This window comes from Elephas maximus, chromosome 4 (assembly GCF_024166365.1).
Source record: "Elephas maximus indicus isolate mEleMax1 chromosome 4, mEleMax1 primary haplotype, whole genome shotgun sequence".
NCBI classification, from domain to species: domain Eukaryota; kingdom Metazoa; phylum Chordata; class Mammalia; order Proboscidea; family Elephantidae; genus Elephas; species Elephas maximus.
The window spans coordinates 182,141,034-182,154,831 of record NC_064822.1 but is presented as its reverse complement, the minus strand read 5'-3'; the positions used below and the strand labels follow the sequence as shown (position 1 = coordinate 182,154,831).

Sequence of the window (13,798 nt, the reverse complement as noted above, 5' to 3'; positions counted from 1 at the left end):
TATATAGAGGACGCTACAGGTTGTCGAACAGATGAAGCTCCCTCAACCTCCTTCTTGCTTAGAATTTTCTCCTGAGATTCGGCTGAAGAATGTGGTAGTATTATTTTGTTTCAAAACTGGGATCTGTAGCACACAACAGGAAAGTGTATAAAACGCGTATGTACTGTTTAATAAATGTTTATAAAGCCAATACCTGTTTAACCACCATGAGAAGCTGCCCACTGCCAGCTGTCCGAAGCCCCCACGTGTCCAGCCTGACCACACCCTCCTCCTCCTCCCCACACAGTCCCACATTTTGTGGTGATCGCTTCTTGCGTTTCTTTACGGTGTCACCACGAGTGTGTGTCTGCAGTATGTGTAGAAATAGAATGTAAGCAGTATAACTTCGCTTTGCCTGCTTTCAACTTGTAAATGGAACCTCACTGGGTGGTTCCTTTTGACCGGCTGCTTTTGCACAACGTTACGTCCACAAGGCTCATGTCTGCTGGCGCGTGTGGCTATGGTTGGATCCCTTCCATTGCTCTTTAGAAGTCCACTGTCTATTAGCCATCTGTTGATTTGTGTGGTTTCCTCTGCGTACTCTCTTCACAGCCTTGGTCATCTATAACTTCCTGAGCCTGTGCTATGAGTACCTTGGAGGAGAAAGTTCCATCATGTCTGAGATCAGAGGGAAGCCCATTGAGTGAGTACAGAGTCTCCCTGGAATCCCACACACCACCCCGTATCCTGGCCCTGACAATCGTGACTGTCCTGGTGTCAGCTGTGTGCACAGACTGTCTCTTGCCTGTGACCTTGACCTCCTGTGCCTCTGCCACACTTCCTGAGCAAGGTGATTCACCTGAACCCGAGGGAGGCCCTCTCTGGCTTTTTTCTTCTTTTCTCTCTTTATACTCACCTCAGTCCTTCCCTATTTCTGTCTGTTTCTCCTTCCTGCAGTTTTTACATCCAGTCTCTTCTGAGTTGGTTTGTTAGCCAGTGCAGCCTGGCTTCCCTACCTACTTCATGTGCAAACAGTCTCCTAGGTCTCTCCCTGAGGTTGGCATTGGGCTAAGGCTGCCCCAGATGTGTGCCCCTACCCCGCCCCAGCCTACCTGGATGTGGGGAGGACGGCTCTCCCAAGCCCCACCTTTTGTGAGTTCAGGTTCTCTGCTCACCAGCCTCCTCTCTGTCCCTGTCTCTTCCAGGTCCAGCTGTATGTATGGCACGTGCTGCCTCTGGGGAAAGACTTACTCCATCGGATTCCTGCGGTTCTGCAAACAGGTGAGCACCCCACAGCCGCTGTGTCCAATAGCTGGGACCAGGGGCCTGGGTCTGTCTCCTCGGGCAGCGGCTGCGGGGCTGTGCTGCCTCTGATTGATGGGGTGGCAACGGAGACACTTGGGGCCGTAGGACTTCCCTGGGCCCCTCCTGTGGAGTTCCCACTTAGCACAGGGCACCCCAGGCCCTGCACCCGCTCCCCAAGGTGTTAGGGATGTGCCCGTGTTAGCAGGGTGTACTCAGAGGGGCACCAGTGGTGTCCTGATGGAGCCTTGGGCGGGAGGAACTGGTCCAGGCTCTTGTTCCCTCACCCAAGTGTGTGAGCGAATCAGAGGGAGCGGGTGGGCATTCTAGAACCTCAGTCTAAAAACTTCCCTTCACTCGTGGCTGGAGGGCAGAGGGGCCTTCTGTATTAAAGACACATGATAAAACAGGCTTGTGCAGATACTCTGGTCTCTTCTTCCTTCCCACTTGACAGTCCAGCAGCTTCCGGCTTCCTCAGCTGCCTACTCTGTGGTCTAGACTAGCCTGGGTGGAGGCAGTGTGGTGCCGCCAGTAAATGATGGGCCTGGAAGGCTGACCATCTGAGCTTGATCTCCAGCTTCTCTACCGTGTGTCCTTGGATAAGTTACTTAACCTCTCTGAGCCATAGTTTCCTCTTCTGTAAAATGGGCATAATGATGCTTCTCTCATGGGGTGGTTGTAAGGCCCAGTGGAGGTACTGTATGGGGAGCATTTAACACAGTGGCTGGCATGGCGCCGACTGTATCTGGTTCAGGAAGTAGCAGCTGAGGGTGCCGCACCCAGCCTGCATGACCTCACTTTAGTCTCCTTTGGGTCTCCACAGGGCCTCCGTCAGCCCCTCCAGCACCACCAGAATTAGTCACGAGGGGACATGAAAGCCACAGCCAAGTCTGGCCTGGCCTTTCTGCCCGTGGCCCTCTCTCTGTGCCAGGCAGGCACTCAAAGAACTTTGGCCTACACACACCAGGCCTGCAGCCCTGCTTCCAGCTCTTCCTTCCCTGGATGTTTACAGTCCAAATCTCCCCTCCAGAACTGCAGGGAAAGAGTTAACACCATCCTGGGCCCAGGGTGGGGCGCTCAGAGCCATTGTTTACCCGTTGGTTGAGCCGCCCAGGTTCCTGGCCTGCTGTGACTCACTGCCTTGTTTGATCATGGTGTTGTGTACAGTTTTCATCTCATGGTGGCCAGCTAGTGTAGCACTTCTGTGGATTATTCCCCAGCCCTCTGGGCTCAGGATGTTCTGCTGTTGTTTCTAGAGGTGGCAGGGAGTGGCAGTAAGAGCAAAGGGAACAAAGAAGCTACTTCTTCCCGTTCTAATGACAGGGTGAGAGAGAACACCCGACAGCCTCTTTCCAGAGGCATAGAAATGGGCCTTAGAAACCGTCCGGCCAGCACCCAATACCTGCCTCTCCTGGGGAACTCATTAAAAGTAGGTTCCCAGGTCAGCCAGCTCCACCCTGCCCCAGCCTGGCTTAGAAGGTCTGGATTGGAGCCCTGGGACCTGGTAGCTCTCTAGGTGATTCTCCAGTCCTGATTAACTTCACACCTGATACGGGGGGTGGTGGGTGCAGGCTGTGGAGCCTGCTGACTTGGGCACCAGTGCACCTTTGCCACTTTTACTTCTGTGCCTCAATTTCCCCATCTGTAACATGGGAATAATAATAGTACTGACAGCCTACTGCCCAGCACACAAGATTCACTAAAGACAAGCTGCTGCTGCTACTGTTCTTATCCCAGGGAAACGGGACAAAATCGGAGACTTGCCCAGACTGGTTCTGTTGATTCCAGCCCACTTCCCTTTTCTCCAAAGGGTGCTGGTTCTACTTCCTTTAGAGGGGCGATGGGGTCAGGGAGGGTTTGTGGGGCCTTGGCAGAGGCACTCCACCTCTAGCGCCATCATATGTGCTTCTCCTTGTGGCAGCCCCACAGTGCAGGCTGCCCGGACTTCCCCTGCAAACCTCCCTATCAGGACAGAAACTTGGAGGTTCAACAGGCTGCTTTCTCTGCCTCGGGGTCATTGCCCTATTTTGAGTCACAGTAGTTTAGGCTTATTTATTTTCAAGAGAATGGTGATTTAATGATTGTATGGGCACCAGGGAGAGCTCTTGGGTTTCCTGGGGCTGCTGTAGGGTTTTGTAAAAACTGGGCTCAGTGGCTGAGCAAGCTTGCGGAGGTCTTTATGGACTGGGCAGAGGTGAGGGACCACCAAAAAGAGCCCATGCTTGCTCGTGACCCTGTGACACAGTGCTGGCTATGGCCATTTTACCAGTGAGGTAGTGGCTCAGAGGTTAGGTGATGCTCATTTGTCCTCCTGTAGCCAGGAACTGGCGAGGCTGGAATTCGAACCCAGATCCCAGGACCCCAGAGTCCACGTGCTTTGGCTGCTTCCATCTTCACTCTCCATGCTTCTACAGGTCATTGCTATACCCAGTGAGATGCTAGCTCTGAACCCAGAGCACGGGGCAACCCAAAGCAGAGCAGCAGTGAGGAGGGTGAGAGGCTGAGGCCCTCGCCCACCCTGCCCCACCTGTGCCTCTTGTGGCCAGCTCTTTGAGTGGGGCCCTGGCCATGCCCCAAGCATCAAGGCCTCCATGAGCTGGCCCTGTCCATCTCCTCCGCCCTGCCCGCCGCTGCCCCCTACCAGCCCAAGCCCCTTGCCTTTGTCTGCCCTGGGCTCTCAAGCCTCTGGGCCTTTGTGTGGGCTGCTCCCTCTGCCTGGAGCAGAAGTGACCCCCTCTTGTCTCTCTGGTAGATCCCTGACTATCCCTTCTCTGCCAAGCCTTCTCTGATGACCTCCTGGCCCACACACTCCCTGCCTTGTCTACCTTCCTTCCTTGATCATCCCCTTGTCTTCTCACGACTGCGTCATGTTTTCATCGTCTTACACACTCTGCCTCCCCTTCCAGACAGGGTCTCTGGGTGCGGGGACATTGGGCCTTTCCCTCCATCCCCCAGCACCTTGTGCACCCAGCTGGCAGAGGAGGGCTGCTTGTGCATTTCTGTGCTCACCTCCACCCGGCCGCCTTCTTCTTTCCCACACAGGCCACGCTGCAGTTCTGTGTGGTGAAGCCGCTGATGGCCGTCAGCACCGTGGTCCTGCAGGCCTTTGGCAAGTACCGGGACGGTGACTTCGAGTAAGCAACGGGTCTGGCTTCCGGTGTGGGGCCTACTGTTGGGGCAGGGTGGGTGGCCCTGCCCAGAGGCTAATGCCCGCACTCAGGGAAGGGGGCTGCAGAGTAGCCCCACATCCACGACCCCCTGTTAGTGGAGGCTAAGCATGGCCCCTGGCCCTTCCCACACCTCCCTGCGCCAAGCCTGGTGGCCCTCAGTACCAGTCACCTGCACAGACAAGCTGCAGAGTGGTGCCCTGGGCTGGGCCAAGAAGCGACAGTGACCACTCCCAAGGCAGGGGGCCGGTCTTTAGTCCCTAGTATGAACCCTCCCTTTAAATTGTCCGCACACATTTCATTTGGAAATAGTGAGCTTTACTGTGTACCCAGGGCCTTCATTTCAGACCTCATGCTTGCAAGCCCTTTGTCACACTTCCTGGGCCCCATCCAGCAGCCCTGTCCATGCAGGGGAGGAACCTGAGGCTCAGAGAGGGTACGTAGCTTGGCTCAAGTGAAAAAGTAGCAGGGCCAAGCTCAGTGTCACTGTCTTTGATGCTGTTTTCTGGCTATCAGGCTGTGCCCCAGACCCCAGGCCTCTAGCACAGCCTAGCTTCCATGCCCACATCCCCCCGAGAAGCCCACATCTCCCCCCAGGAGCCTCTGTCCCCCACCAGGAACCCACCTGCCTCACAAAGAGCCCATGTCCCCCACCAGGAGTCCCTGCTCCCCACCAGGAGTCCCCCGTCCCCCACCAGGAGTCCCCCGTCCCCCACCAGGAGTTCCCGATCCCCTTGGAGCCCCCATCCCACACCAGGAGCCCCCATCCCCCACCAGAAGTCCCCCATTCCCCACTAGGAGCCCCCGTCCCCCACCAGGAGCCCCCCTTCCCCCACCAGAAGCATGGGCACCAGAGCTGCAGTTGGTGGCTTAAACACACCTGTGAGGCAGTGGAGCTGGGGCTGCACTGCCCATGCCCTTGTACCCCCAAGTCCAATATTCTGACCAATATGACCAGCCACCCTCCCTTCAGTGACTCGCTGACCACTGCTTGAAGAGTGCTGCTGACAGTTGTGGGGGGTGGGCATACAGCAGGGCAAAGGAAGGGGGCCCCTGTTCCTGTATCCAAGCCAGAGCTTGCCCCCATTCCCGCAGCGTCACCAGTGGCTACCTCTACGTGACCATCATCTACAACATCTCTGTCAGCCTGGCCCTCTACGCCCTCTTCCTTTTCTACTTCGCCACCCGCGAGCTGCTTAGCCCCTACAGCCCAGTCCTCAAGTTCTTCATGGTCAAGTCCGTCATCTTTCTCTCCTTCTGGCAAGGTAAGCCTCCTCCCAGCCTCCCCTGTGCTGCGCTATCCTCTGACTCTCCTCCCCTTCCTCCCTCTCACCATCCCCAGTGCCCATTCACCCAGGCCATGCTGGTGGCCCTGGGTGATGGCCAGCCTGGAGCTCAAAGGGGCCTCGGTTCACTGGGCACCTGCTGAGTGCAAAGGCTCAGCCCTCAGGGGCTCCAGGGCAGCATCCTGTGGGGCCACTTTGTGAGTAGACTGAAGTCCCAGGGACCCCATAGAATTGGTGACACCTCAGTTTTGGTGACTGGACAAGGAGTTGGGGAATGGGGTCTCCTTGAGGCTTTGCGTCAGTATTCCTCGCCACATGGGAACAACCGTGGACCCTACATCCATCCTCACTGGGGTGGGTGGGCATTTGAGGGGGCTGCATGGAGGGAGGAGGCCTGGGAAGGGGGCCCAGTCTGGTGCCAGATGCCCATGCCTCCCCCCGCCCCCAGGTATGCTCCTGGCCATCCTGGAAAAGTGCGGTGCCATCCCCAAGATCCATTCGGCTCGCGTGTCGGTGGGCGAGGGCACCGTGGCTGCTGGCTATCAGGACTTCATTATCTGTGTGGAGATGTTCTTTGCAGCGCTGGCCCTGCGGCACGCCTTCACTTACAAGGTCTATGCCGACAAGAGGCTGGATGCTCAAGGTATGGACCAGGGCTCTGGCGAGCCAACCCCCAGAGGATTCCACCCCCCAGCCTCGCCCCAGGCCCTCCTCCCTCCCAAGGGCCTACAAGTATAGATGGGGTCGTCTCACAGGATCCCGAGTTTACACTGAGAAATGGACCACAAATGTGGAGGATAGCGGGGGTGGCAGGGCCAGGAGGGGTCCCCGGCCTGGATTCCACTGTCTCTGCTTGTGTCGGAGGGCCCACTCCCCTTGCTGCCAGCACCATGAATTTGGGCCTGGAAGCTGAGCCCACCTACCTGTCATGACTTATAGCTGATCCAGAGTCTGGAAACCCTGAGATGACGCAGGACAGATCCCCTTGTGACGGTCGGGGCAGAGACCCTAACGAATAAAGAAGTTTCTGAGGGTTTCTGACACCCATGGTTGCCCACTGTGGCCTACAATTTCCTCCTCTTTAAAGCCCTCTCCTTTTTTTTTTTTTTTTTAAAACCTGATTACGTCTAAGAATCAGCCTCAGATGGTAGTAGCTTCTAACAGCTTTTTTTTTACACCTGCTAATATTCTTTTGGAAACCCTGGCAGTGTAGTGGTTAAGTGCTATGGCTGCTAACCAAAAGGTCAGCAGTTTGAATCTACCAGGAAACTCTATGGGGCAGTTCTACCCTGTCCTACAGGGTTGCTATGAGTCGGAATCGACTAGCCGGCAATGGATTTGGTTTGGTTTAATATTCTTTTGTGTTAGAACAGTGCTTATCAACCCTGGTTGTACATTATAAAGCCCTGGAGAGCTTTGAAAAATACCTCCGCCTGGGCCTGGCCCTCAGCGGTGCCAGTGTAACTGGGCTGGGTCAGGCAGACAGGGTGTGCTTTGAAAGCTCCCTGGGGATTCTGGGTGAATCTCAACGTGCAGCCTTCAGAGGAGCAGCACTGAGCCAGGAGGGCTGCCCCGGTGGCTGCCGGGCATCTCCACCTCCTGGAGGAGGCTGGGAGGCCTAGACTGGGCTGCCCAATGAGGGGGCATGAGGGACTGGGGAGGGGAAGCCTCCTCAGTGCCTGGAAAGCCACATTCCCACGCCCTGTGACTAGGGCACTGAGTAGAGTAGAAGCCCCATCGTCTGGCCTGCAGCAGGGCTCTTCAGCCCTCTCCCGCCCCGTCTCAGGCTGCTGTGGTGAGTGGACTGACCTGTCCTCCAGACCTCTCAGCACCCACTGCCTGTGTCCTAACACGCTTACTGTCTGGGGCTGTAGGTCGGACACAGTGCTGGCCGGGGCTTGTCGCAGCCTCGTGCTGCTCTCAGCCTGTGCCCCCCATCCCCCATTTGAAGGAGGGATCCGGTGGACACCCACTCAGTGTTGAGGACGATGTCCCCTACACCTGGTCCTGGCAGAGCCTGTGTCCTTGCGGAAGCCCACCCTTGCCCCTGGAGCCTGGGGGCCACCCCAAGGAGCAGGCGGGGCCGTGGCAGAGACCCATCTCTGCACCCCTGGTGTCTCTGCAGAGGCTCTCAGCTATCCAGCTTGAGCAGCCTTTCCACTCACTACCCCCACCTCCGCCCTCACACACACACACCCAGCAAGAAAAACTGTGGCCAGAAATGCAACTCCAGCACCCTAGCAGGGACCTGGCCAGCTGTCAGGGACGCTGAAGCCAAAGCTGCTCCTTGTCTTGCCCGCCCTGTAACCGAGGTGCCCAGCCCTCCTTAACCCCCAAGTGAGTCTTGGGTTCACAGCCAGCCCTGGGCGGCAGTAGCTGTGTGGTCTGCACCAGTAACCCTCCGGCCCTGAGCCTCTGTTTTCTTGCCTGTGAAGTGTGGCCAGGGGCTGGTTTGTGAAGCAAATGGCACAGGCCTGCCAGCCCCAGCCAGGCCTGAGAAGGAGTGGGGGAGGGGGCCTGACTTAGACACTGTGGTTAAACTTGAACCATTAGTCGGGGTGTCCACTGTTTGTTCTTCTCCCCAGTCCCTGAAAAGAAAGTGTGAGACCACAGAAGTCATCTCTAGGCCCATATTTCCCCCAAGGCCCCAGGGGGCAGCCGGAGCCACCTGGGTGTTGGGTGGCCCAGGGGAGGAGGGAAGGGTGTCTGTGGTTGCCTAGTGGGGCCTAGGTGGGTGGATGTTGCTCACTCAGCTGTCTCTTCTGTTTCTCTGGCTTCTTTCCCCTGCCCCTTCCCCCTTGCCCTGCTTTTTTTGGCCGCGGGCAGTGCCAACATACGGCCCTTACGGTAGGTTCTGCTCTCAGTCTGCACGTCTGTCCTGCACGTCATTTCTGGTCGCTGTCACCGGCATGCTTCTTTCCCTTACTCCTTCTCTGTGTCCCCCATCTCCTTCTTCATCACCACCCCACGGCAGTGCCACCATTCTCCCTGGCCAGTCTGGGCCCCCCTGGGTGGGACAGCCCAGAGCAACTGCCTGCCCAGGGCCACCCTCCAAGAGCTTATCTGCTTCCATCCTGGTCACTCATCATCCTGGAATATGCCCTACTAAGCAGGGGCACGGTGGTTGTTAACAGGTTACCAGGGGCATTTAGCCGTATTTCCATGGGAAGAGCACGCATGTTCTAGTCAGAAGACCTGAGTTCCATCTGGCCTTTGTGACCTGGGCCATTGCCACCCTTTGAGCCTGGAGGACAATTCATCTGCGTGGGAATCAGGAGGGGCACGTCCGGGCAGGCAACTCCCTCCCTGTCGTGAGACGGGAGCCTGTGGGCCCTTCTGTGTCCACTCTGCTGAGCTCAGGTCCAGCCTCAGAAGCCTTGTTCTGATGGAGCGGGATCCCTGGTACACTCCCAAGATTAGAGGGAGCACCCCCGTGGGGAGGGGGAGCACAAACTGGCACCCGTGGACGCTGGGCACTCCTGGCCCCCAGGCCTGTGACCAGGTACCCCCATCTTCTCCATGCTGAGTGGGTGAAGGACTTTCTGGGCTCGCTTGGGGCTCCCGGTGTTCAAAGCATGGGCCTCTTGCTGCAGCTCACCGTCTCCACCCCTGGGCCCTTCCCACTGGCTGACTTAGTCCCAGTGGTTGTCACCAGGCTTTCTTTGACACACGGGCCACCCTTCAGGGCTTCTTGGCTGCACTCACTCCAGCCCCAGCCAAAGGAGGCATTTCTTTGCCTGCCCTTCTCGTTCCTGGACCCTGCTCTCTGTCCCAGGAAGCCCAGTCCACCTGAGGTTGGGTGGCCCAGCCTCAGGGTGAGGGGTGGGTCACAGGATTGGGGCAGGGGCTGAGCCATGCAGACCCTCACCCCCTCCACCCTCCTCCCTGCAGGCCGCTGTGCCCCCATGAAGAGCATCTCCAGCAGCCTCAAGGAGACCATGAACCCGCACGACATTGTGCAGGACGCCATCCATAACTTCTCGCCTGCCTACCAGCAGTACACACAGCAGTCCACCCTGGAGCCTGGCCCCACCTGGCGCGGCGGCACCCATGGCGTCTCACGCTCCCACAGCCTCAGTGGCGCCCGTGACAACGAGAAGACTCTCCTGCTCAGCTCGGACGATGAGTTCTAGGTGCCGGCTGCTGGGGGACACAGGATCGAGGGCCTCCCTCCTGCCTCAAGTCCGGGCCAGGAGACTGGCCAGACGAGCTTTGGTGATGTCCTTTAATTTATTGGACCAGAAACACATATCACTTCTAGAGGAACAGCCTGATGCTGTCTGCCTAGGCACAGCCCGGCTCCCCACGAGCCTTCAGAAATACTTCTACATGGCCAACCCTGCACTACCCTTCACGGGGTGCAGGAGATGGGGAGCACCTCCCCTGCTCCACCACACCTTCTGTGGGCGCACGCTGGGACCAGTCCCACCCAGGCCCCCCCGCACCGCCCCGTCATTCCCCTCCCTCGGAGACTCTTACACTGAGGTCCTCGGGCCCTAGACCCCCAGCACAGGGAGGGGGCAGCTCCACTCCCCACACCGTGCAGTACTTGGACCTGGCTCTTCCCTGCCCACTCCCTCCCCTGTACAGTGCTAACCCACCGCACCCTGGCAGGAGGGAAGAAGGAGGGGGCTGCTGACACTCTCTGTGGACCCCCCTGACCCATGCTGCAAGGATCAGAGCCACGGCCTGCCTGGGCGAGCTGGTGCCTCAGGGCCCCTCTTATCTTGATGGAGCCTCTCCCAGGGAGTGGGGCACCTCTGTCCCTTGGGTGTCCACTCCCTGGCTGCCCCTTACTCCTGGCCTGCTGCAGACAGCCAGCAGCCCGCTGCCCTCTCCCTTGGCGCCCCTCTTGACCAAGTTTTGAGCAGAGCCCTTCCTGACTGCTCGGGCCTGACTCCCCTTCCCAGGCCAGCTCTCAGCACCTCTGCTGGGTTCGGGTCTCCCCAGGATTCTCCCCCTGCATTTCAGACCAGCTTCTGCAGGAACACAGTCCTGGGACAGGAGCAGGGCCTGCTGTGGGGGGGAGTGGGCGTGGCTCCCGGCCCTTCTTCCTGGGCCCATGCCCACAGAGGGCCTGCTGCCCTGCCCCATCTGGCCCCCAGCCCATCTCTTCTGTGCCTTAGTCACACACAAAAGCTTCCCCCTCCCCAGGCCCTCAGTCTGTCCCAGACCCTCCGTGGGTCACTAGGGTCATTATTAAGCTCTGGCGCTTGGAGGATCCTGCAGTGCTGGGCCTTGCACCCCAGGACAAGCCTCAGGAGCAGCCAGGACCACCAGCCCCCTCCCCTCACCCCCTCCCAGGGCCAGAGGCCCCAGGCAGGCCAGGGTTCCACCGGGCAGCTGTCTTAGGAAGGGCCTCCGACATTTTGCCTCTTTACAGATAGCACATCCCGTCGTTTGAGACCCAGAGAACATGGGGTTTGGGCTGCGACAGCCTGGAGGAGGAGGTGCAGCAGGGGAGGGGGCCCCTGCCTGTGGCATCACGATTTGCCACGGAACCTCTTCAGGTCAGCCTGGGGTGAATAGGTGCCCTCCCTGGGGACTGTGACAAGGATCAGGGTGGGGTGGTTCCATCCCTGTGGTCTTCCTGGGTCCCCTGGCCCTCAGAGCCAAGCCAGCTCCTTGGGGGTCCATGGGCGCCTGTGGTTAGGGTCCCAGAGCCCGCCCGCAGGTAAGGCATCAGGCGGGTGCAGGCTGTTTGAGGCTCGGACCCCCTCCCACTGGTTGCTTCCACAGACGTCTCCAACTCCTTTCCCTTTCTCCTTCCAGGCCAAAGTGTGTTGCTGACTCCCTGCCTTGGCTCTTTGCCCACCTGGCACTTGCCCACTAGCATGGCGAGTGGGGGAGCTCAGTGGGAGGGAACCAGTGGGCCACAGGGAGATGGGGACTGGGAACACGGGCCCACCTGTCCCCTGCCCCCCTTCCTAGGATGCGTAATCTACCTTGTCTTTTTGTTTTAATTTTTTTCCAGATAGAGTAGCTCTTTGTACATAAAAAATACTTGAAAACTTAATTGTATGCTGTATGAGAAGACAGAGCCCCTAGTTTTGTATCTCGTATGACTGCCATGAGTTCCACCAGAAAGCCGCTCTATTTTGGTCTCTGTGACATTTTAAATGCGTGACAGAAGTGAGCAAATAAAGTGAGAAAGAAATATATATATGAGATAATATAGATTGTACTGAAATCTCTTCTGCCTGTGGGTGAGGTTTTTTCCCTTCCTCGTCCCCGCCCCCATGGGGATGTGTGTGGGGAGGGGTAGTGGCTGTGGGCAGAGGTGTTTTAGGAAGCCCTCTTCCCTCTTGTGTGTCACGTGTAGGTAATGGAGGGGCTCAGGCCCCCATTGGACAAAGTGTCTCCCCCAGAGCCTGCTGCACACGGTGGCAGCCTTGGTCACGGGACCTCCCTCCCCTCCCCACAAGGGCTGGGGTTCACTGTTTTGTCAGCCAGGTAGAGGGGGCTTTACTCCTCCAGGCATCTCCCAGGGCGTTGAAGAGATTCCCCAAGATCCTCAGGCCTTCCGGGATACCCCCCTGCCTCCCTGAATCCATCCCCAAGCCTGGGGCCCCAGGTGCCACCCCTTAGGGGAAGGAGGCCTTGTTTGAGGCTGCTGGGCAAGGGGGCACTGGGCCTACCACCAGGCTAGGTGTTTGGCTGCACAGGGCCCCTGCCTGCGTGCCTTCTGGGGCTGCTGACAGGAGTGCTCAGGAATGCGGCGTGGGTGGGGGAAATTCCCAGCCTCCTCTGCCCTGAGGTGAATATCCCAACTTGTCCTCCCTCAGCTTCCTGCTGCCCTTCCGCCTGCCTGAGCTCAGCATTTCGGGTTATCTGCCTGATAGGGAAAGCCCTGAAACTGGCCCGGGGGAGAAGGCCTATGGACCAGGCCAGCCCTCGTGGCCCTTTCCCACACTTTCAAACCCTGCACCTTCCACACATGTCCTAACCCGTCCTGCCATGTGCTGGCCACCCGGTAGAGCTCCCTCCTACCTCGCCTCAGTCAGGGGCGCCATCGTAAATGGTTACCCACTTGAGGGGCTCTGTGTGTAACTTTGCTTGCAGCCTCTCTGGTTATCCGTGATTTTCACACCTAACCCTTGTTGCTAGGTGCCATCCAGTCAATTTTTGACTCTTAGTGACCCCGTGTGACAGAGTAGAACTGCTCCATAGGGTTTTCTAGGCTATAATCTTTATGGGAGTAGATCGCTGGGCGTTTTTCCTATGGAGCCACTGGGTAGGTTTGAACTGCCAACCTTTTGGTTATCATTCAGTTGTTGCGCCATCAGGGTAACCTGAAGTTTGTTGTTCTGAGGTGCTGCCAAGTCAATTTTGACTCATAGTGACCTCATGTGGCACAGTAGAACTGCCTCACAGGGTTTCCTAGGCTGTAATCCTCATGGAAGCAGATGGCCACATCTTTCTCCTGTGGAGTGGCTGAGGTTATGAGAAGCTAAACAAGTCACCAAAGGTCACACAGATAGGCAAAGACATGCCCTGGATTCGAACCCCGATTCCTCTGACCCGCAGCCCCTGGTACCCTGCATTTCTTCTCAGCGTGCCCCAGAAAGGCTAGCGAACTGGGTTGAAATTCCAGTGAGTTTGGGGCCTAGGACAAGACACAGTGCTGCCTGTTAGGCCTGCAGGTTGGAACTGAGCAAGCCGCTTCCCTCCCCCTTTCCCTTGGCCTTCCGGAACATGGGGAAAATATTTCCTACTTGGCTATAGAAAATCCGACCTTGATGTGTGAAAGTGCTGGAAAGATTACTCTGAAATCTGGGGTTTTTCCTCTCTGGATGGGACTGTTTATTGATGCTGAAGGGATCCCTGGGGAATTTAACCCTAAATTTCATTGTCCTGGTGCCGCTGCCTTCCCCAGGGAGGTTCCTGGCCCTGGCAAACAGATTGAAGGACACAGGTTTCGGTACCTCCTTCTCTGTTCCGGCTCCCATCCAACTCTGCACCTCCTTGTGCAAGAGCTAGTGACTGGGACTTAGATTCTCCGTCAGCAAAATGGGGCTAATCTTCCCACCCACCAGAGGGTCCTGACTGGGGTTGAAAGCAGAC

General features: G+C 57.6%; 1 protein-coding gene across 1 annotated transcript in view; it reads left to right on the top strand.

Moving 5' to 3' along the window:
* Positions 1–12,023, top strand: part of TMEM184B (transmembrane protein 184B) — a 60,866-nt gene extending 48,843 nt beyond the window's left edge. The window contains exons 4-9 of the mRNA XM_049884435.1: positions 592–682; positions 1,185–1,260; positions 4,324–4,415; positions 5,544–5,713; positions 6,183–6,377; positions 9,626–12,023. Coding sequence (XP_049740392.1) covers positions 592–682; positions 1,185–1,260; positions 4,324–4,415; positions 5,544–5,713; positions 6,183–6,377; positions 9,626–9,867 — 866 coding nt within the window. The 3' untranslated portion in view covers positions 9,868–12,023. The remainder of the gene's footprint in view (positions 1–591; positions 683–1,184; positions 1,261–4,323; positions 4,416–5,543; positions 5,714–6,182; positions 6,378–9,625) is intronic.
* Positions 12,024–13,798: the final 1,775 nt, after the last annotated feature.